Source organism: Agelaius phoeniceus, chromosome 36 (assembly GCF_051311805.1).
Source record: "Agelaius phoeniceus isolate bAgePho1 chromosome 36, bAgePho1.hap1, whole genome shotgun sequence".
NCBI lineage: Eukaryota > Metazoa > Chordata > Aves > Passeriformes > Icteridae > Agelaius > Agelaius phoeniceus.
The window spans coordinates 788,214-811,805 of record NC_135300.1 but is presented as its reverse complement, the minus strand read 5'-3'; the positions used below and the strand labels follow the sequence as shown (position 1 = coordinate 811,805).

The window sequence follows — 23,592 nt, the reverse complement described above, 5'->3', positions numbered from 1 at the left end:
AATTTGTGGGGAAAAAAGCCAGGGAATTTTGGGGGAAATCCTGGGAATTTGGGGGGAAAAAATCCCGGGAATTGGGGGGAAAATCCCGGGAAACTGGGGGGAAAAATCGAGGGAATTTGGGGGAAAAGCCAGGGAATTTTGGGGGAAATCATGGGTGTGGGGGGGAAAAAATCCCGGGAATTTGGGGGGAAAAATCCCGGGAATTTGGGGGGAAAAAGCCGGGGAATTTTGGGGGGAAATCACGGGAATTTGGGGGGAAAATCCCTGGGAATTTTGGGGGAAATCATGGGTGTGTGGGGGGAAAAAATCTGGGAATCTGGGGGGAAAATCCCTGGAATCTGGGGGGAAAAAAGCTGGGAATTTGGGGGGAAAAATCGAGGGAATTTGGGGGAAAAAAAGCCAGGGAATTTGGGGAAAAAATCCAGGGAATTTTGGGGGAAATCCTGGGAATTGGGGGGAAATCCTGGGTGTGTGGGGGAAAAATCCTGGGAATTTGGGAAAAAGCAAGGGAATTTGGGGGGGAAATCATGGGTCTGTGGGGGGAAAAAATCCTGGGAGTTCGGGGAAAAAAATCCCGGGAATTTGGGGGAAAAAATCCCGGGAATTGGGGGGAAATCCTGGGTGTGTGTGGGGGGAAAATCCTGGGAGTCTGGGGAAAAAAGCCGGGGAATTTGGGGGAAAAATCGAGGGAATTTGGGGGGAAAATCCCTGGAATTTGGTGGAAAAATCCAGGGAAATTGGGGGGAAATCCTGGGCGTGTGGGGGGAAAAAATCCTGGGAACTGGGGGGAAAATATCCCGGGAATTTGGGGGAAAAATTCCAGGGAAATTGGGGGAAAATCCCTGGGAATTCGGGTGGAAAAATCCTGGGAATTTGGGGGAAAAAAGCCAGGGAATTTTGGGGGGAAATCCTGGGAAACTGGGGGGAAATCCTGGGTGTGGGTAGGGGGAAAATCGAGGAATTTGGGGGAAAATATCCCGGGAATTTGGGGGAAAAATTCAGGGAAATTGGGGGAAAATCCCTGGGAATTTGGGAGGGAAATCCTGGGAATTTGGGGAAAAAAGCCTGGGAATCTTGGGGAAAAGCCAGGAATTTTGGGGAAATCATGGGTGTGTGGGGGGGAAAAAGCCGGGAATGTGGGGGGGGAAAATCCCTGGAATTTGGGGGGTAAAATCCCGGGAATTGGGGGAAAATCCCTGGAATTTTGAGGAAATTTCCCAATTCCCACCCCATCCCAATTTCCCAACCCCATCCCAACTTTCCCAACCCCATCCCAACTTTCCCATCCCAACTTTCCCAATCCCAATTCCCAACCCATCCCAACTTTCCCAAACCCATCCCAACTTCCCAAACCCATCCCAACTTTTCCAATCCCATCCCAACTTTCCCATCCCAACTTTGCCAATCCATCTCAAACTTTCCTATCCCAATTTCCCAACCCCATCCCAATTTCCCAACCCCATCCCACCTTTCCCAAACCCAACCCAAATTTCCCATCCCAACTTTCCCAATCCCAACTTTCCCATCCAACTTTCCAATCCTTTCCCAACCCCATCCCAACTTTCCCAAACCCATCCCAACTTTTCCAATCCCATCCCAACTTTCCCATCCCAACTTTGCCAATCCCATCTCAAACTTTCCTATCCCCATTTCCCAACCCCATCCCAACTTTCCCAACCCCATCCCAACTTTCCCATCCCAACTTTCCAATCCCAATTTCCCAACCCCATCCCAACTTTCCCAAACCCAACCCAAATTTCCCATCCCAACTTTCCCAATCCCAACTTTCCCAATCCTTTCCCAACCCCATCCCACCTTCCCCCAACCCATCCCAATTTCCCCAAACCCATCCCAACTTTCCCATCCCAACTTTCCCAAACCCATCCCAACTTTCCCAAGCCCATCCCAACTTTCCCATCCCAACTTTCCAAGCCCATCCCAACTTTCCCATCCCAATTTTTCCAATCCCAACCCAACTTTCCCAATCCATCTCAACTTTCTCAAACCCAACCCAACTTCCCAACCCCATCTCAACTTTCCCAACCCTATCCCAACTTTTCCAAGCCCATCCCAACTTTCCCAATCCCAACTTTCCCAATCCCAACTTTCCCAACCCCATCCCAACTTTTCCAACCCCATCTCAACTTTATCAAACCCAACCCAAATTTCCCATCCCAACTACTCCAAGCCCAACCCAACTTTCCCATCCCAACTTCTCCAACCCATCTCAATTTCCCCAAACCCATCCCAACTTTCCTATCCCAACTTTCCCAAACCCATCCCAACTTTTCCAAGCCCATCCCAACTTTCCCATCCCAACTTTGCCAATCCCATCTCAAACTTTCCTATCCCAATTTCCAACCCCATCCCAATTTCCCAACCCCATCCCACCTTTCCCAAACCCAACCCAAATTTCCCATCCCAACTTTCCCAATCCCAACTTTCCATCCCAACTTTCCCAATCCTTTCCCAACCCCATCCCAACTTTCCCAAACCCATCCCAACTTTTCCAATCCCATCCCAACTTTCCCATCCCAACTTTGCCAATCCCATCTCAAACTTTCCTATCCCCATTTCCCAACCCATCCCAATTTCCCAAGCTCATCCCAACTTTCCCAATCCCAATTTCCCAACCCTCATCCCAATCTCCCAATCCCATCCCAATTTCCCAATCCCAATTTCCCAATCCCAGTTTCCCAACCCCATCCCAGTGTCCCGGAGCCCCGGCGGGACCTTCGCAGGTGAGTTTGGTGCAGGCCAGCCCCAGGCGCAGCACGGAGCGGTTCCCGATCAGGCCGTTCTTCAGGTTCCGCACGCCCTCGTTCCCCACCGCGTTGTGGCCCAGGTTCAGCGTCTCCAGGCTCTGCGTGTGCGGCTGGAAAATGGGAAAATCCAGGGAAAATCCAGGGAAAATCCGTGGGAAAATCCAGGAAAATCCATGGGGAAAGTCCATGGGAATTCATGGGGAAATCCAGAGAAAATTCATGGAAACGTCCATGGGAATTCATGGGGAAATCCAGAGAAAATCCATGGGAAAATCCAGGGAAAATCCATGGGAAAGTCCATGGGAATTCATGGGGAAATCCAGAGAAAATTCATGGAAACGTCCATGGGAATTCATGGGGAAATCCAGAGAAAATCCATGGGAAAATCCAGGGAAAATCCATGGGAAAATCCATGGGAATGCATGGGAAATCCAGGGAAAAGCCATGGCAAAATCTATGGGGATCCATGGGAAATCCATGGAAAAATCCAGAGAAAAGCCATAGAAAAATCCAGGGAAAATCAATGGGAAAATCCATAGGAATATCCACGGCAAAGCCATGGGAAAACCCGTGGGAAAATCAGAGAAAAATCAGGGAAGTCCATGGGAAAATCCATGGAAAAGCCATGGGAAAATTCATGGGAATATCCATGAGAAAATCCATGGGAATCCATGAGAAAATCCATGGAAAATCAATGGAAACCAAAAAATATCCATGGAAAATCCATGGAAAACCAATGGAAATGGAAAAAAAAAAATCCACGGAAAACCAATGGAAACCAAAAAATATCTGTGGAAAACCAATGGAAAACCCAAGGAAAATCAATGGAAAACCAATGGAAACCAAAAAATATCCATGGAAAATCCATGGAAAACCAATGGAAACAAAAAAAAAAAAAATCCATGGGAAAACCAATGGAAACCAAAAAATATCCGTGGAGAACCAATGGAAGCTGAAAAAAATCCATGGAAAACCAATGGAAACCAAAAAAAAAATCCATGGAAAACCAACGGAAGCCAAAAAAAAATCCATGGAAAACCAATGGAAAACCCAAAGAAAACCCATGGAAAACCAATGGAAAACCCAAGGAAAATCCACAGAAAACCAATGGAAAACCCAAGGAAAACCAATGGAAAACCCAAGGAAAACCCATGGAAATCAATGGAAAACCCATGGAAAACCAATGGAAAACCCAAGGAAAACCCACGGAAAATCAATGGAAAACCCAAGGAAAACCCATGGAAATCAATGGAAAACCCATGGAAAAACCAATGGAAAACCCAAGGAAAACCCATGGAAAACCCAAGGAAAACCCATGGAAAATCAATGGAAAACCCAAGGAAACCAAAGAAAACCCATAGAAAACCCCAGAAATCCACAAATTAAAACCAGAAAAAAATCAACGTTTTTGCCCAATGGGAACGCCGGGAACGCCGGGAATGCCGCAAATTCTGGGAATTCTGGGAATTCTGGGAATTGTGGGAATGCTCACCAGGGTCATGCCCAGGTAGGCCATGCCGGCGTGGCTCAGCTGGTTGTTCCACAGCACCAACGTCACCAACCCCGGCGCTGCTCCCGCAGCCCCTCGCAGATGTAGGCCAGGCCTGGAAAAGGGGGAAACCCCGGGAATCCCGGGAAATGGGGCTTAGACCGGGCCTGGATAATCCTGGGATTAGGCCAGGCCTGGAAAGGGGGGAAATCCCAGGAATCGGGGACTTAGACTGGGCCTGGATAATCCTGGATTAGGCCAGGCCTGGAAAAGGGGGAAACCCCGGGAATCCCGGGAATCGGGGGCTTAGGCCAGGCCTGGAAAAGGGGGAAACCCCGGGAATCCCGGGAAATGGGGGTTTAGGTTAGGCCTGGATAACCTGGGATTAGGCCAGCCTGGAAAAGGGGGAAACCCTGGGAAATCCCGGGAAATGGGGGCTTAGACCAGGCCTGGAAAATCAGAAATGATGGATTCCCAAACCCATTCCGATCATTCCAAAATTCCATTCCCACATTCCAAGCCCCATTCCCGTTATTCCCACTGGAATCCATGAGGTGGCTGTTGCCCATTCCCACACCCCAGAATTCCCATTTTTCCCATTATTCCCGTTTTTCCCACCCGAATCCATGGGGTGGCTGTTGCCCATTCCCACACCACAGAATTCCCGTTATTCCCAGAATTCCACATTTCCCACCCAAGTCCATGAGGTGGTTGTTGCCCATTCCCACACCCCATTCCCACACCCCGGAATCCCTGTTTTTCCCGTTTTTCCCACATTTCCCACCGGAATCCATGAGGTGGTTGTTGCCCATTCCACACCCCAGAATTCCCATTTTCCCGTTTTTCCCACGTTTCCCACTGGAATCCATGAGGTGGTTGTTGCCCATTCCCACACCACAGAATTCCCATTTTTCCCAGAATTCCCACATTTCCACCGGAGTCCATGAGGTGGTTGTTGCCCATTCCCACACCCCATTCCCACACCCCAGAATTCCCATTTTTCCCGTTTTTCCCACGTTTCCCACCGGAATCCATGAGGTGGTTGTTGCCCATTCCACACCCCAGAATTCCCATTTTTCCCGTTTTTCCGTTTTTCCCACCCGAGTCCATGAGGTGGTTGTTGTGCAGGTCCAGCCCCATTCCCACACCCCAGAATTCCCAGAATTCCCACATTTCCCACCCGAGTCCATGAAGTGGTTGTTGTGCAGGTCCAGCCCCATTCCCACACCCCAGAATTCCCGTTTTTCCCGTTTTTCCCACCGGAATCCATGAGGTGGTTGCTGCCCATTCCCACACCCCAGAATTCCCATTTTTCCCGGTTTTCCCACAAGAATCCATGAGGTGGTTGTTGCCCATTTCCCAAACCCCATTCCCACATTCCCACACCCCAGAATTCCCATTTTTCCCGTTTTTCCCACATTTCCCACCGGAATCCATGAGGTGGTTGTTGCCCAGGTCCAGCCCCATTCCCACACCCCAGAATTCCCATTTTTCCCAGAATTCCCACATTTCCCACCGGAATCCATGAGGTGGTTGTTGCCCATTCCCACACCCCATTCCCACACCCCAGAATTCCCGTTTTTCCCGTTTTTCCCACCGGAGTCCATGAGGTGGTTGTTGCGCAGGTCCAGGATCTGGATGCAGCCGTTGAACTTGAGCAGGTTCCCGAGCTGGGCCGAGTCCTGCAGCCCGTTCAGTTTATTGTCAGCCAGGTACAGCTCCCGGAGAGTCACGTTCATCTTCAGGGCCGTGGCTAAAACGGGGAAAAAATGGGAAAAAATGGGAAAAAATGGGAAATAAACAACTGGGAATGAACTGGGAATGAACTGGGAATGAACTGGGAATGAACTGGGAATGAACTGGGAATGGGGCAGGGCAATGGGAATGAACTGGGAATGGGGCAGGGCAATGGGAATGGGAACTGAGGTTGGTGTCAGGCAGGTACAGCTCATGGAGAGTCACGTTCATCTTCAGGGCCGTGGCTAAAATGGGGAAAAAACGGGAAAAAATGGGAAAAAATGAACTGGGAATGAACTGGGAATGAACTGGGAATGGGGCAGGGCAATGGGAATGAACTGGGAATGAACTGGGAATGGGAATGGGGCAGGGCAATGGGAATGGGAACTGAGGTTGGTGTCAGGCAGGTACAGCTCCCGCAGAGTCACGTTCATCTTCAGGGCCGTGGCTAAAATGGGGAAAAAATGGGAAAAATGGGAAAAATGGGAAATAAACAACTGGGAATGAACTGGGAATGAACTGGGAATGGGGCAGGGAACTGGGAATGAACTGGGAATGGGAATGGGGCAGGGCAATGGGAACGGGAATGGGAACTGAGGTTGGTGTCAGGCAGGTACAGCTCACACAGAGTCACGTTCATCTTCAGGGCCGTGGCTAAAACAGGGAAAAAATGGGAAAAATGGGAAATAAATGGGAAATAAACAACTGGGAATGAACTGGGAATGAACTGGGAATGAACTGGGAATGGGAATGGGAATGGGGCAGGGCAATGGGAATGAACTGGGAATGGGAATGGGGCAGGGAACTGGGAATGGGAACTGAGGTTGGTGTCAGGCAGGTACAGCTCACAGAGAGTCACGTTCATCTTCAGGGCTGTGGCTAAAATGGGGAAAAAACGGGAAAAAATGGGAAATAAACAACTGGGAATGAACTGGGAATGAACTGGAATGAACTGGGAATGAACTGGGAATGGGGCAGGGCAATGGGAATGAACTGGGAATGGGAATGGGAACTGAGGTTGGTGTCAGGCAGGTACAGCTCATGGAGAGTCACGTTCATCTTCAGGGCCGTGGCTAAAACGGGGAAAAAACGGGAAAAATGGGAAATAATGAACTGGGAATGAACTGGGAATGAACTGGGAATGAACTGGGAATGGGGCAGGGAACTGGGAATGGAATGGGAATGGGAATGGGCAGGGCAATGGGAATGGGAACTGAGGTTGGTGTCAGGCAGGTACAGCTCACACAGAGTCATGTTCATCTTCAGGGCCGTGGCTAAAATGGGGAAAAAATGGGAAAAATGGGAAAAAAAAGGGAAATAACTGGGGAATGGGAATGGGAAAGGGAAATGGGAATGGGGACAGGGAAAGGACCGGGAGCACCACCAGGAACAGCAGGAAAATGAGGGGGGAAATGGGAGAAAGGGGTGGGGAAATGGCAGAAAATCAATGGAAAATGAGGGGGGAAATGGGTGGAGAAATGGATGGAAATGGATGGGAAAATGGAGGGAAAATGGGTGGGGAATGGGATGGAAAATGGGTGGGAAAAATGGGAAATAAATGGGAGAAATGGGTGGGGAAACGGACAGAAAATGGATGGGAAAATGGATGGAAAAAATGGGGAAAAAACAATGGAAAAATGGGGAAAATGGATGGGAAATGGATGGAAAAATGGGAATAATCCCCCCCAGCAGTTCCAGTCCCTCCCTTGCCCCTTGCCCCACCCCAAAACCCTTTAACCCTTTCATCCCCTCTGGAATTTGGGGATTTTTGTGGATGTGGGGGCTCTGACCGAGCAGCATGAGGGGCCTCCCGGACAGGGAGGTGTTCTCCAGGTGCAGAACCACGAGGCTGCTGCTGATGCGCAGAGCGCGCGCCACCAACGGCGCCGAGGGCTCCAGCAGGGGCGTGTTCCGGGCATCCAGGTACTGCAGGCAGCTGGTCTGGGGGGAAAATGGGGGATTTAGGATCACAAATAGGGGATTTGGGGTGAGAAATGGGGGATTTGGGGTCATTGAAACCCACCCAGGTACTGCAGGCAGCTGGTCTGGGGGAAATGGGGATTTAGGATCACAAATAGGGGATTTGGGGTCATTGAAACCCATCCAGGTACTGCAGGCAGCTGGTCTGGGGGGGAAAATGGGGATTTGGGGTGAGAAATGGGGGATTTGGGGTCAGAAATGGGGGATTTGGGGTCATTGAAACCCACCCAGGTACTGCAGGCAGCTGGTCTGGGGGGAAATGGGGATTTAGGATCACAAATAGGGGATTTGGGGTGAGAAATGCGGGATTTGGGGTGAGAAATGGGGGATTTGGGGTGAGAAATGGGGGATTTGGGGGTGAGAAATGGGGGATTTGGGGCCATTGAAACCCATCCAGGTACTGCAGGCAGCTGGTCTGGGGAGGGAAAAGGGATTTAGGGGTGAGAAATGGGGGATTTGGGGTCATTAAAACCCATCCAGGTACTGCAGGCAGCTGGTCTGGGGGGGGAAAAGGGATTTGGGATCACAAATAGGGGATTTGAGCAGGCAGCTGGTCTGGGGGGGGAAAAGGGATTTGGGATCACAAATAGGGGATTTGGGGTCACAAATAGGGGATTTGGGGTCATTGAAACCCACCCAGGTACTGCAGGCAGCTGGTCTGGGGTAAATAATGGGGTTTCAATAAAAAATGTGGGATTTGGGATTGGGATTTGGATAGAAAAACTGGGATTTGGGATTGGGATTTGGGATTGGGACACGGATCCAGAGGGATCCCAACTGCCCTGGGGAACTCTGAGCCAGGAAATTTGGGAAAACATCCCAGGATTCCCAGGAGAATTTGGGAATTTTGGGGACGGATCCGGGAGCAGAATTCCCAAACAAAGAATTCCCAAAGAATCCCTAAAAATTCCCAAAGAATCCCTAAAGATTCCCCAAAAATTCCAAACCCAAAGAATCCCCAAAGAATTCCTAAAAATTCCCAAAAAAATCCCAAAAATTCCCCAAATTCCTAAAGAATTCTTAAAAATTCCCAAAAAATTTCCCAAAATTCCCAAAGAATTCCTAAAAATTCCCAAGGCATTCCCAAAGAATCCCTAAAGATTCCCCAAAAATTCCAAACCCAAAGAATCCCCAAAGAATTCCTAAAAATTCCAAAAAATCCCAAAGAATTCTTAAAAATTCCCAAAAAATTCCCAAAGAATTCTTAAAAATTCCCGAAAAATTCCCCAAAATTCCCAAAGAGTTCTTTAAAATTCCAAAAAAAATCCCCAAAAATTCCCCAAAATTCCCAAAGAGTTCTTTAAAATTCCCAAAAAATTCCCAAAAATTCCCCAAAATTCCCAAAGAATTCTTTAAAATTCCCAAAAAATTCCAAAAAAATCCCAAAGAATTCTTAAAAATTCCCAAAAAATTGCCCCAAATTCCCAAAAAATTCCCAAAAAATTCCCAAAAAAATTCCCCAAGATTCCCAAAGAACTCTTTAAAATTCCCAAAAATTCCCCAAAATTCCAAAGAATTCTTAAAAATTCCCAAAAAATTCTTAAAATTCCCAAAAATTCCTCAAAATTCCCAAAGAATTCTTTAAAATTCCCAAAAAATTCCCCAAAAAATCCCAAAGAATTCTTAAAATTCCCAAAAAATTGCCCCAAATTCCCAGAGAATTCTTTAAAATTCCCCAAAATTCCCAAAGAATTCTTAAAAATTCCCGAAAAAATCCCCAAAATTCCCAAAGAGTTCTTTAAAATTCCAAAAAAAATCCCCAAAAATTCCTCAAAATTCCTAAAGAATTCTTAAAAATTCCCAAAAAATTCCCCAAAAAATTCTTAAAAATTCCCAAAGAATTCTTTAAAATTCCCAAAAAATCCCCCAAAATTCCCAAAAAATCCCCCAAGAATTCCCCAAGAATTCCAGACAATCCAAGGCCTCTGGAATTGCTGGGAGTGCCCCAAGGGAAGTGAGGGGGATGGGAAGGAACCGGAAATTCGGGATCATCCCTGGGCTAATTGGGGTCACTTGCATAATTGGGGTCATTTGCATAATTGGGGTCATTTGCATAATTGGGATAATTGGGAGAGCAACAACCCGGCCTTTGTTTGGGTAATTAACCCTTTGTTGGCGCTAATTAGCCCAGGAAAGGCTTTGGTTCCACCCTTTTGCTTGGGAATCCAGGAATTTGGGGAATTTCAGGGATAATTCCCAGGAATTTGGGGAAAAAAACTCGGGAATTTTGGGAATTTTAGGAATTTTGGGAATAATTCCCGGGAATTTCAGGGAATCCCAGGAATTTGGGGAAAAAACTCGGGAATTTTAGGGAATTTTGGAAGAATTGCCAGGAATTTGGGGAAAAAACTTGGGAATTTTGGGAATAATTGCCAGGAATTTTGGGAAAAAACTCGGGAATTTTAGGGAATTTTGGGAAGAATTGCCAGGAATTTGGGGAAAAAACTCAGGAATTTTAGGGAATTTTGGGAAGAATTGCCAGGAATTTGGGGAAAAAACTCGGGAATTTTAGGGAATTTTGGGAATAATTGCCAGGAATTTTTGGGAATTTCAGGAATAATTCCCAGGAATTTGGGGAAAAAAACTCGGGAATTTTAGGGAATAATTCCCAGGAATTTTGGGAATTTCAGGGAATCCCAGGAATTTGGGGAAAATACTCGGGAATTTTAGGGAATTTTGGGAATAATTGCCAGGAATTTTGGAATTTCAGGAATAATTCCCAGGAATTTGGGGAAAAAAACTCGGGAATTTTGGGAATAATTCCCGGGAATTTCAGGGAATCCCAGGAATTTGGGGAAAAAACTCGGGAATTTTAGGGAATTTTGGGAATAATTCCCAGGAATTTTTGGGAATTTCAGGAATAATTCCCAGGAATTTGGGAAAGAACTCGGGAATTTTGGGAATAATTCCCAGGAATTTTGGGAATTTCAGGGAATCCCAGGAATTTGGGGAAAAAACTCGGGAATTTTAGGGAATTTCAGGAACAATTTCCAGGAATTTTGGGAATTCTCCCTTTCCTCATTGAGTCTGAGCCATCCCCGCCCCTCCCAGGCAAAAAAAACCCCTCAGGAATGGCAGAAATTCCTTGGAATTCCAGGAATTTTGAGGAAAATTCAGGAATTTTGGGGAATTCCAGGGATAATTGCCAGGAATTTTGCGGAATTTCAGGAATAATTCCCAGGAATTTTGGGAATTCCAGGAAGGATTCCCAGGAATTTTGGAATTCTCCCCTTCCCCATCCCCTCTGTTGCCACCCACCCTCCCTGGGTATGGAAAACCTCAGGAACGCCAAAAATTTGGGGGAAAAGCTCAGGAATTTTGGGAATTTTGGGAATTCCAGGGATAACTGCCAGGAATTTTGGGAATCCTCACCTTCCTCATCACCTCTCTTGCCACCCACCCTCCTGGGTACAGAAAACCTCAGGAACGCCACAAATTTTGGGGGAAAACCTCAGGAATTCTGGAATTTTGGGAAAAAATTCAGGAATTTTGGGGAAAAGCTCAGGAATTCTGGGAATTTTGGGGAAAAGCTCGGGAATTCTGGGAATTCTCCCTTCCCCATCACCTCTGTTGCCACCCACCCTCCCTGGGTATGGAAAACCTTCAGGAACGCCAAAAATTTGGGGAAAAAGCTCAGGAATTCTGGAATTTTGGGGGAAAACCTCAGGAATTCCGGGAAATTTGGGGAAAAGCTCAGGAATTTTGGGAATTTCAGGGAATTCCAGGAATAATTCCCAGGAATTTTGGGAATTCTCCCTTTCCTCACTGAGTCTGAGCCACCCCTGCCCCTCCCAGGCACAAAAACCCCTCAGGAATGGCAGAAATTCCTTGGAATTCGGGGGGAAAAACTCAGGAATTCTGGAATTCCAGGAATAATTCCCAGGAATTTTGGGGAATTCTCCCTTTCATTATCACCTCTGTTGCCACCCACCCTCCCTGGGTACGGAAAACCTCAGGAACGCCAAAAATTTGGGGAAAAACCTCAGGAATTCCGGGAAATTTGGGGGAAAAGCTCAGGAATTCCGGGAATTTTGGGGGAAAAGCCTCGGGAAATTTGGGAATTCTGGGAATTTTGGGAATTCTCACCTTCCTCATCATGTGAGCCGCCGCCTGCCAGCCGCGGGCCCCCAGGTGTTTGTTGGTGCTGATGTTGAGGTGCGTGGCTGACTCGTAGTACTCGATCATGTCAAACAGCGCCGAGGCTCCCTGGGAAACAGGGGGGGGAATATGGGGGAAATATGGGGGAAAATATGGGGGAAATATGGAGGAAAATATGGGGAAAATATGGGGGAAATATGGGGGAAATATGGGGGAAATATGGGGAAATATGGGGGGAAAACGGAGGGAAAATATGGGGGAAAATATGGGGGAAATATGGGGGAAATATGGGGGAATGATGAGGGAATGATGGGGGAATGATGGGGGAAATATGGGGAAATTGGGGGAAATTGGGGCAAAAACGGGGGGAAAAACGGGGAAAAACAAAGAAAAGTCAGAGGAAGACATGGGGAAAAACGGGGGGAAAAGTGATGGGAAAAGTGAGGGAAAATCAGGGGAAAACATGGGGAAAATCAGGGGGAAATCAGGGGGGAAAAACAGGGGAAAATCATGGGGAAAATATGGGGAAAATTGGGGGAAAATTGGGGGAAATTGGGGGGAAAATATGGGGGAAATATGGGGGAAATATGGGGGGGAAATATGGGGGGGAAATATGGGGAAAAATATGGGGAAAATTGGGGGAAAATTGGGGGAAAATATGGGGGAAATATGGGGAAAATATGGGGAAAATTGGGGGAAATATGGGGAAAATATGGGGGAAATATGGGGGAAATATGGGGGAAATATGGGGAAAATTGGGGGAAATATGGGGGAAAAGAGGGGGGAAAAGAGGGGGGAAATCAGGGGGAAAATGGGGGAAAACAGGGGGGGAAATGGGGGAAAATCAGGGGGAAATCATGGGGAAAAACAGGGGAAAACCATGGGGAAACTCATGGGGAAAACAGGGGAAACACATGGGAAAAAACAGGGGAAAAACAGGGGAAAGTCAGGGAAAAGTGATGGGAAAAGTCAGGGAAAAATCATGGGAAAAGTCAGGGAAAATGATGGAAAAGTCATGGGGAAATCACAGGGAAATCACTGAAAAAATCATGGAAAAATCCCAGGAAAAACCCCAGGGAAACCCTGGAAAAAAACCTGGGAAAACTCTGCAAAGACCCCGGAAAAATTCTGGGAAAATCCCTGAAAAATCCCTGAAAAATCCCAGAAAAATCCTGGAAAACTTGGAGCTTTGCAGGAAGCAGCCAAAGGAAAAGAGGCAGAGGAAAATAAGAGCAGGAAAATCCCAAAAACACTAAAAATCTGGGATGGAGCTGGGCCGGAATTCCTGAAAATTCCCAAAAAAATTCCACAAAAAATCCCAAACAAATCCCGCAAAAAAATCCCCAAAAATTCCCCCCAAAAAGTCCCCAAAATTCCCCAAAAAATTCCCAAAATTGCCCCCAAAATTAAGAAAAAAATTTCCAAAAAGTCTCCAAAAAATCCCCCCAAAATTCAAAAAAAATTCCCCAAAAAATCCCCAAAAAATCCCAAAGTATTCCCAAAAAACTCTCATAAAATTTCCCCAAAAATTCCCAACATTTCCTGAAAATTATCAAAAAAAATCCCAAAAATTCTGCAAAAAATTCCAAAAAAATCCCCCAAAAAATCCCAAAAAAATCCCAAAAAATTCCCCCAAAAAATCCCAAAAAATTCCCCCCAAAATCCCAAAAATTCCCCAAAATTTCTCCTAAAAAATCCCAAAAATTCCCCCTAAAAATTCCCAAAAATCCCCCCGCATTCACTCACGTCCTCGTCCAGGCTGGTTTGCTCCAGGTCGAGCAGTTTGAACTGGAGCCGCTTGAAAATCTCCTCCATGGCCTCGCAGGAGCGGTAATCCAGCTTCTCTCCTGAAATCCATGGAAAAATCTTGGGAATTCATGGGGAAATTGATGGAAAATCCTGGGAATTCATGGGGAATTCATGGGAAAATTCCATGGGGAAATTCCTGGGAAATCCATGGGAAAATCCCCAGAAAGTCCCGAGCGGTAATCCAGCTTCTCTCCTGGAAAATCCATGGAAAAATCATGGAAAAATCTTGGGAATTCATGGGGAAATTGATGGGAAAATCCTGGGAATTCATGGGGAATTCATGGGGAATTCGTGGGGAATTCATGGGAAAAATCCTGGGAAATCCATGGGGAATTCATGGGGAATTCATGGGGAATTCATGGAAAATTGATGGGGAATTCATGGAATTCATGGGGAAATTGATGGGAAAAATCCTGGAAAATTCAATGGGAAATCCTGGGAAAATTCCAGGGAAATTCATGGGAAATTCCTGGGAAATCCTGGGAAAATCCCCAGAAAGTCCCGAGCGGTAATCCAGCTTCTCTCCTGGAAAATCCATGGAAAATCCATGGAAAAATCTTGGGAATTCTGGGAATTCATGGGGAATTCATGGGAGAAATCCTGGGAAATTCATGCAAAAATCCTGGGAAAATCCTGGGAAAATTCATGGGAAAATCCTGGGAATTCATGGGGAATTCGTGGGGAAATTCATGGGGAATACATGGGGAATTCATGGGGAAATTCATGGGAAAAATCCTGGGAAATTCATGGGGAATTCATGGGGAAATTCATGGGAAAAATCCTGGGAAATTCATGGGGAATTCATGGGGAAATTGATGGGAAAATCCTGGGAATTCATGGGGAAATTCATGGGAAATTCATGGGGAATCCATGGGAAAATCCATGGGAAAATCCATGGGAAATCCATGTGAATTCATGGGGATATTCATGGAAATCCATGGGAAATCCATGGTGAATTCATGGGGAAATTCATGCGAAATTCCATGGGAAAATCCTGGGAAATTCATGGGAAACATGGGAAATTCATGGGAAAATTCAGGGAAAATTCATGGAAAAATCCATGTGAAAATTGATGGGGAATTCATGGAAATAATGGGAAAATCATGGTAAAATTATGGGGAAATTCATGGGAAAATCTGGGAAATTCTGGGGAAATCCATGGGAAAATTCCTGGGAAATTCCATGGGAAATCCCTGGGAAAATTCCTGGGAAATTCCCAAAAATTCCTGAGAAATTCCCAAAATTCCTGGGAAATTCCCCTCTGGAAAAAGGCTGGGCTGAAGTGGCCTCACCTTGAGATCCAAGCAGTCGATCCTGGGAGCCAAATCCTTGAATTCCTGCAAAACACCAAAAAATGGGAATTGGGGGGAAAAAGGGATGGGTTTGGTCAAACACAGGAAAATGGGAATTGTGGGGGAAAACACAGGGGAAAATGGGATTTTTTGGGGAAAACAAAGGAAAAAATGGATTTTTGGGGGAAAAACAAAGGGAAAAAAATGGGATTTTTTGGGGAAAAAAGGGGATTTTTGGGGGTGAAAAAAGGGGATTTTTTTGGGGGAAAAAAGGGGATTTTTGGGGGAGAAAAGGGATTTTTTGGGGGGAAAAAAGGGGATTTTTGGGGGGGAAATGGGATTTTTTTTGGGGGGAAGGTGATTTTTTGGGGGCAAAAAAGGGGATTTTTTTGAGGGTAAAAAAGGGGATTTTTGGGGGGGGGGAAAGGGGATTTTTGGGGGCAAAAGGGGATATTTTTTTGGGGGAAAAAAAGGATTTTTTACGGGGAAAAATGGGGATTTTTTACGGGGAAAAAAAGGGATTTTTTGGGGGAAAAAGGGGGATTTTGGTGGAAAAAAGGGATTTTTGAGGAGGGAAAAAAGGGATTTTTTGGGGGAAAAAGGGGATATTTTGGGGGTAAAAAGGGGATATTTTGGGGTAAAAAGGGGATTTTGGGAGTGACCTGGATCTGCTTGAGCAGCTTGGGGCTCTGGCGGCAGTTGAGCTTGAGGCAGGCCTGGCGATAGGCGGCCACGATCTCATCAACCGTCACATTGTGGGCTGGAACGGGAGAAATACAGGGAAAAATGGGAAAAATGGGGAAAATGGGGGGGGAAAATGGGGGGAAAATGGGGGAAAGGGGGGAAATGGGGGAAATGGGGGAATGGGGGGAAAGGGGGGAATGGGGGAAATGGGGAAATGGGGAAGAAAATGGGGGAGAAAGGGGAAAAGGGGAAATGGGGGAAGGGGGAAAGGGGGGAAAAATGGGGGGGAAATCAGGGGGGAAATATGGGGAAAACAGGGGGAAAATCAGGGGGAAAACGGGGGGGAAATCAGGGGAAAACGGGGGAAATCAGGGGGAAAAACAGGGAAAAATCAGGAGGAAAGACGGGGGGAAAACATAGGGAAAACAGGGAAAAGTTAGGGGGAAACGGGGAAAGATGGGGAAAAATTAGGGGGAAATAATGGGGAAATCAGGGGCGAAATGGGGAAAAATGGGGAAAGGGGGAAATGGGGAAATGGGGAAAGGGGGAAAATTGGGGAAAGGGGGAAAATGGGAAAAAGGGGGAAATGGGAAAGGAGGGAAAATGGGGGAAAAATGGGGGAATGGGGGAAAGGGGGAATGGGGAAAAGGGGGGGAAATGGGAGGAAATGGGGAAAAGGGGGAATGGGGGAAAATGGGGAATGGGGGAAAGGGGGAAAGGGGGGAAATGGGGGGAATGGGAAATGGGGAATGGGGGGAAAATGGGGGAAAATGGGGGAAAAGGGGGAAATGGGGAAATGGGGGAGAAAGGGGGGAAAAGGGGGAAAGGGGGAAAGTGGGGGGAAAGGGGGGAAAATGGGGGAAAGGGGGGGAAAATGGGGAATGGGGAATGGGGGAATGGGGGGAAAATGGGGGAATGGGGGAAATGGATAGAAAGGTGGGGAATAGGGGAAATGGGGAAAATTGGGGAAAATGGGGGAAATGGGGAGAAAGGTGGGGGAAAGTGGGAAATGGGGGAAATGGGGAAAGGGGGGGAAAGGGGGGGAAAAGGGGAAATGGGGAAAAGGGGGAAAATGGGGGAAAATGGGGAAATGGGGGAAAGGGGAAATGGGGGGAATGGGGGAAAAGGGGAAATGGGGAAGAAAATGGGGGAGAAAGGGGAAAAGGGGGAAAGGGGGGAAAGGGGGAAAGGGGGGAAAAATGGGGGGGGAAATGGGGAAAGGGGGAAATGGGGGGAAAGGGGGGGAAGAGGGGAAAACGGGGGAATGGGGAAATGGGGGAAATGGGGGGAAAGGGGGAAAATGGGGGGAAATGGGGAAAAGGGGGGAAGGGGGAAAGGGGGGAAAAATGGGGGGGAAATCAGGGGGGAAATATGGGGAAAACAGGGGAAAATCAGGGGGAAAACGGGGGGAAATCAGGGGAAAACGGGGGGGAAATCAGGGGGAAAAACAGGGAAAATCAGGAGGAAAGACGGGGGGAAAACATAGGGAAAATGGGGGAAAAGGGGAAATGGGGAAAGATGGGGGAAAAATTAGGGGAAAATAAGGGGAAATCAGGGGCGAAATGGGGGAAAAAATGGGGAAAGGGGGAAATGGGGGGAAAGGGGGGGAAGAGGGGAAAACGGGGGAATGGGGAAATGGGAGAAAGTGGGGAAATGGGGGGAAAATGGGGGAAATGGGGAAATGGGGAAGAAATGGGGAAATGGGGAAAGGAGGAAAATGGGGGAAATGGGGGAATGGGGAAATGGGGAAAAGAGGGGAAAGGGGGAAATGGGGAAAGGGGGAAAATGGGGAAAATGGGGGAATAGAGGGGAAATGGGGAAATGGGGGAAAGGGGGAAATGGGGAAAATGGGGGGGGAAATGGGGAATGGGAAATGGAGGAATGGGGAAATGGGGAGAAAGGTGGGGGAAAGGGGGGAAATGGCGGAAATGGGGGGAAATGGGGAGAAAGGGGAAAATGGGGGGAAAGGGGGAAAAGGGGGGAAAGTGGGGGAGAAAGGGGGAAAAGGGGGAAAAGGGGGGAAAAGGGGGGAAAGGGAAATGGGGAAAGGGGAAATGGGGGAAATGGGGGAAAAATGGGGGGAATGGGGGAAGGAGGGGAAATGGGGGAATGGGGGGAAGGGGGAAATGGGGAAAATGGGGGGAATGGGGAAATGGAGGGGAAAGGGGGAAAAGGGGGAAATGGGGGAAAATGGGGGGGAAAGAGGGAAATGGGGGGAAAATGGGGGAATGGGGGAAAAAGGGGGGGAAAAAATAGGGAGAAATGGGGGAAAATGGTGCAAAATGAGGGGGGAAAAGGGGGAGGGGAATGGGGGGGGAAGATGGAAATGGGGGAAAATGGAAAGGGGGGAGAAATGGGGGAAAATGGTGCAAAAATGAGGGAAAAGGCTGAAAGGGGGAAAGGGAAAATAGCTGGAAAATGAGGGGAGGGAAAGGTGGAAAAAGGGGGAAAGGTGGGAAAAGGAGGGGGGAAAGGGTGGGAAATGAGGGGGGAAAGAAGGAAATGAAGAAGGGGAAGGAAAATGAGGGAAAATGAGGGGAAAAGGGTGGAAAAGGGATGGAGAAATAGGGAAAAAAGGGTGGGGAAAGGAAGGAGAAAAGAGGTGAAAAAAAGGGGGAAAAGGGAAAAGGTGGAAAAATGGGGGAAAAGGGGGAATGGGAAAAGGGATTAGGGAGGAATAAAAGAGATTTTTCCTTTTTCTGGATTTTTGCCACCCCCCTCTGGAGTTGGGATTTTGGGATCCAGAAATCCAGGAGGGTTTTGGGGGGAAAAACGCTGGAATTGGACCCTGAAATGGATCCCAAGGAAATCAGGAATAATTGATGGAATCAGGAATAATTGATGGAATCAGGAATAATTCATGAAATGGAATCAGGAATAATTCATGAGGATCCATAGCAGGAAACCTGAGCTGGAGCTGCAGGGGGGCAGCACCAGGAGGGGAAAAAGTGGGAAAAACTCCCAAAATTCCTGTTGGGATCCAAAAAATTCTGTCAGGATCCCAAAATTCCTGTTGGGATCTAAAAAATCCTGATTTTCAGGCATTTTTGAGGTGGTTTGGGGCATTTTTAGGGTATTTTTGGGGTATTTTTGGGACATTTTAAAGACAATTTGAAGATAATTTGGGGGCATTTTCAGGCTGGTTTTGGGGTATTTTTATGGCATTTTTGGGGTATTTTTATGGCAATTTTGGAGTAGTTTGGGAGCATTTTAGGGCTGATTTTGGGGCTGTTTTCTGGATGTGTTCTGATTGGTTCTGGGGTTATTTTTCAGGCTGTTTTGGGGCCATTTTCCAGCTGATTTTTGGGGTGATTCAGGGGGATTTTGGGGCTGTTTTCACGCCAGTTTTTGGGGTATTTGAGGAGCATTTTCAGGCTGGTTTTTGGGGTGATTTGTGGAATTTTGAGGCTGTTTTCAGGCAGTTTTTGGGGTGGTTTTTGGGTATTATTTGGGTCATTTTCAGGCTGTTTTCAGGGCAGGTTTTGGGGTGATTTTGGGGTATTATTCAGGTCATTTTTGGGCTGTTTTCAGGCTGGTTTTGGGGTGGTTTGGGGTATTATTCAGGCCCATTATTCAGGTATTATTCAATCTGTTAATATGAGTTTTGGGCTGATTTCAGGCAGGTTTTGGGGTAGTTTTGGGTATTATTCAGGCTGGGTTTTGGGGTATTATTCAGGCTGATTTTGGGGTGGTTTGGGGTATTATTCAGGCTGGATTTGGGAGTATTATTGGGATTGTTTTCAAGCCATTTTGGGGTATTATTTGGACTGTTTTCAAGCCATTTTGGGGGTATTATTGGGACTGTTTTCAAGCCGGTTTTTGTGGTATTACTGGCTCTGTTTTCAAGCCGGTCTGGGGGGTATTGTTTGGGACAATTTTCGGGCTCTTTTCAGGCTTTTTGGCCCATTCTGGGGACTGTTCCCAGGCCGCTTCCCAAGCCCCGCTGTCCCCTCACGGTTTCCGGTGTCCCTTCACGGTCCCCTCACGGTTCCCGGTGCCCCCTCAGGGTCCCCTCACAGTCCCCGCTGTCCCCTCACGGTTCCCTCACGGTCCCCGGTGCCCTCAGTCCCCTCACGGTTCCCGCTGTCCCCTCACGGTCCCCGGTATCCCCTCACAGTCCCCGCTATCCCCTCACGGTCCCCTCACGTTCCCCCGCTGTCCCCTCACGGTTCCCTCACGGTCCCCGCTGTCCCCCCCCACGGTCCCCGCTATCCCCTCACAGTCCCCGCTGTCCCTTCACGGTTCCCTCACGGTCCCCGCTGTCCCCTCACGGTCCCCGCTGTCCCCTCACGGTCCCCGGTGCCCTCAGTCCCCCTCACGGTCCCCGCTGTCCCCTCACGGTCCCCGGTATCCCCTCACAGTCCCCGCTGTCCCCTCACGGTTCCCTCACGTTCCCCGCTGTCCCCTCACGGTCCCCGGTATCCCCTCACAGTCCCCGCTATCCCCTCACGGTCCCGCTGTCCCTTCCCGGTCCCCTCAGTCCCCTCACGGTCCCCGCTGTCCCCTCACGGTCCCCGGTGCCCTCAGTCCCCTCACGGTCCCCGCTGTCCCCTCACGTTCCCCGCTGTCCCCTCACAGTCCCCGCTATCCCCTCACGGTTCCCTCACGGTCCCCGCTGTCCCTTCCCAGTCCCTCCTGTCCCCTCACGTGTCTCCAGGGGTCCTTGGGCTCCACAGCCCCGGACACGATTCCTCGTCCGAGGGGAACGTGACCCGCTTGGCCCCGGGCCTCCCCCGCCCGTCCCCCGGCGAGGCCTCGGCGGCGCCGGGGCCGCGTCCCCCGCCGCGGGCTCGGCCTCGTCCATGGCGGAGCTCTCGGTGCTTCAGGGCCGCCCGGGGGGCATCGCCCGCGGCCTCGGGGGCCGCCCCGCAGCGAGGGAGGCCCCGGCAGCGGCAGCGGCACCGGCAGCGGCACCGAGCGGAGCCGCCGCCGCCGCAACGGCCCCGCGCCACGGCCGCAACGGCCGCACTTTCGCCACGGCCGTGAGGGGAGAACCCGCCGAGATCAGAGCTCCGGAAAAAATCACCGAGGGGCGGAAAGGGAGGGGAACGGGACGAGGGAGGAGATGGCGGGGAAAGAACGGAGATAACGGGAGGAGGAGGTGGAGCGCCCCGGCCGGCGCTCGTGGGCGAATCTGCAGCGGCGAATCTGCGGCGGGGTGAGGAGCGGGCAGATTCGGCACGGAGCGGGAATTTGGGGGATTTGGGGAAATTTGGGGAATTTGGGGGAATTTGGGAGAGAGGGGAGAGGGGATGAGAGCGGTGAGGGGGCTCCGGTGGCAGCGGGGGTGCGGAGGTCTCGGGGGTGCCCGTGGCGAATCGGCGGAGCGGCGGCAGCGCTGGGCCGGGGACCCGCGTGGGGAGCGGAGCGGGACCGGAACCGGGGCTGAGAACGGACTGGGACCGGGAATCCCACACGGGTACAGGACGGATTGGGAACGGGACCGGATTGGGACCGGGAATCTCACACGGGAACGGGACCGGAACCGGGGCTGGAACGGGACCGGGACCGGGATTGGGACCGGGAATCCCTATACGGGTACAGGACCGGAACCGGGGCTGGGAACGGGACCGGGACCGGGACTGGAACCGGGAATCCCACACGGGTACAGGACCGGAACCGGGGCCGGGAACGGGACCGGGACCGGGATTGGGACCGGGAATCCCTACACGGGTACGGGACCGGGGCCGGGGCTGGAACGGGACCGGGACCGGGAATCCCACACGGGTACAGGACCGGAACCGGGCCGGGAACGGGACCGGGACCGGGACCGGGAATCCCACACGAGTACGGGACCGGGAATCCCACACGGGTACGGACCGGGATTGGGACCGGGAATCCCACACGAGACGGGGATCGGGACAGGGAATTCCACTCGGGAGACCCAAATGGGATCGGGACCGGGACCGGGAATCGCACACGGGACCGGGACCTCCCTTGGAATCCTCACCCTCCCTTTTTCCCATTTTTCTCCCTTTTTTCCCCCCATTTTCCCTCATTTCCCGTTTCCCAGCCGCTCCATGGCCGATCCCATCCCGGTTCCCGTGGGGATCCTGCGGCTGCCGCGGGGCCCCGACAGCTCCGGCAGCCGCGGCTTCGACCGGCACCGGGACCAGCACCGGGACCATTCCCGGGACCATTCCCGGGACCATTCCCGGGACCGTTCCCGGGACCTCGCCGCTGTCCAGGGCGCCCGGGCCGCGCTCCGGGCTCGGTTCCTGCGGCTCCTGGGCCGGGCCCGGGGAAGCGGAGCCGGTTCTGCCTCTGGAACGGGCTCCGGGTCCTCGCCGACTTCGGGGCCCGCCGATGTCCAGTCCGGGCCTTCCAGGTCAGCCCCGATTTCTGCCTTTTCCACCCTTTTTTCCAGCCCTTTTTCCACATTTTCCCTTTTTTTTCCTGCCTTATTCCCCTTTTTTTCCCCCTTTTTTCTCTTGTCCCCCCCCCCCCCCCCCCCGCCGCCTTTTCCATCTTTTTCTCTGTAATTTTCCACTTTCCCCTGATTTTTCCCCGATTTTTCCCCATTTTCCTCTGGATTTTCCCTGATTTTCCCCAATTTTCTGCCTTTTTCTCTGGAATTTCCCCGTTTTCTGCCCTTTTCTCTGGAATTTCCCCATTTTCCCTGATTTTCCCCCATTTTCTGCCTTTTTCTCTGGAATTTCCTCATTTTTCCTGCCTTTTTCTCTGGAAGTTTCCCATTTTCCCTGATTTTTCCCAATTTTTCTCTGGATTTTCCCTGATTTTCCCCATTTTCCTCTGGATTTTCCCTGATTTTCCCCATTTTCTCTGGAATTTCCCATTTTCCCTGATTTCCCCCATTTTTTCTGCCTTTTTTTCTGGAAGTTTCCCATTTTCCCTGATTTTTCTCCATTTTTCTCTGGATTTCCCTGATTTTCCCCATTTTCCTCGGGATTTTCCCTGACTTTTCCCCATTTTTCTCTGGATTTTCCCTGATTTCCCCCATTTTCTGCCCTTTTCCTGGATTTTCCCTGATTTTTTCCCATTTTTCTCTGGATTTCCCCTGACTTTTCCCAATTTTCCTTTGGATTTTCCCTGATTTTTCCCCATTTTTCTCTGGATTTTCCCTGATTTTCCCCATTTTCCTTTGGATTTTCCCTGATTTTCCCTGATTTTCCCCCATTTTCCAGGTGGATTCTCTGCGGACCCCTCTGGGAGTTCAGGCCTCGGCCCTGCTGCGCTCTGGGGATGTTCTGGAATTTTCCTTCCCTCTGGAATAACCCCGGAATTCCTGCAATCGGCCCAAGGGAATAAATCCATTTTCCTGCTTTTCCACATCCTTGTTCTGCCTTTTTCCTAAAATTTTCCCTTTCCCCAGCCTTTTCCCACTTTTTCCTGATTTTTCCCGATTTTTCCCAATTTTTCCTGATTTTTTCTGCCTTTTCCCTCCTTTTCCCTGTTTTTTCTTTCATTCTTCCTTTTTTTCTGTCTTTTCCCACTTTTAATCCTTTTTTCCCATTTTCCCCTTGGCTTTTCCATCCTTTTCCCAGTTTTTCCCCATTTCCCCCTTTTTGATTTTCCTGCCCTTTTTCCCCCAATTTTTCTCCCATTTCCCCCCTTTTTCCTGACTTTTCCTTCCTTTTTTTCCCTTTTTTTTTTTGTTTTACCCCCATTTTCCTGGCTCCTTCCCAATTTTTCCTCCCATTTCCAGCTTTTCACCTCTTTTTGAGACATTTCCCCCCTTTTTCCTGACTTTCCCCCTTTTTTCCATCTTTTCCCTATT

At 49.3% G+C, this 23,592-nt stretch overlaps 2 protein-coding genes across 2 annotated transcripts in view; one reads left to right on the top strand and one right to left on the bottom strand.

Annotated features, from left to right (window-relative positions):
* PPP1R37 (protein phosphatase 1 regulatory subunit 37) overlaps positions 1-21,820 on the bottom strand; it is a 28,664-nt gene extending 6,844 nt beyond the window's left edge. The window contains 12 exon segments of the mRNA XM_077192875.1: positions 2,734-2,875; positions 4,258-4,331; positions 4,334-4,369; positions 5,852-6,007; positions 7,782-7,932; positions 12,058-12,177; positions 13,816-13,917; positions 15,171-15,215; positions 15,833-15,931; positions 20,502-20,545; positions 20,548-21,345; positions 21,805-21,820. Of these exon segments, the coding sequence (XP_077048990.1) occupies positions 2,734-2,875; positions 4,258-4,331; positions 4,334-4,369; positions 5,852-6,007; positions 7,782-7,932; positions 12,058-12,177; positions 13,816-13,917; positions 15,171-15,215; positions 15,833-15,931; positions 20,502-20,545; positions 20,548-21,345; positions 21,805-21,820 (1,783 nt within the window).
* GEMIN7 (gem nuclear organelle associated protein 7) lies at positions 21,160-23,144 on the top strand. Its single transcript, XM_077193048.1, is given in 4 exon segments — positions 21,160-21,273; positions 21,868-22,097; positions 22,100-22,182; positions 23,000-23,144. Coding segments are annotated over 3 exon segments (396 nt in total). The 5' UTR covers positions 21,160-21,273; positions 21,868-21,874; the 3' UTR covers positions 23,090-23,144.
* Positions 23,145-23,592: the final 448 nt, after the last annotated feature.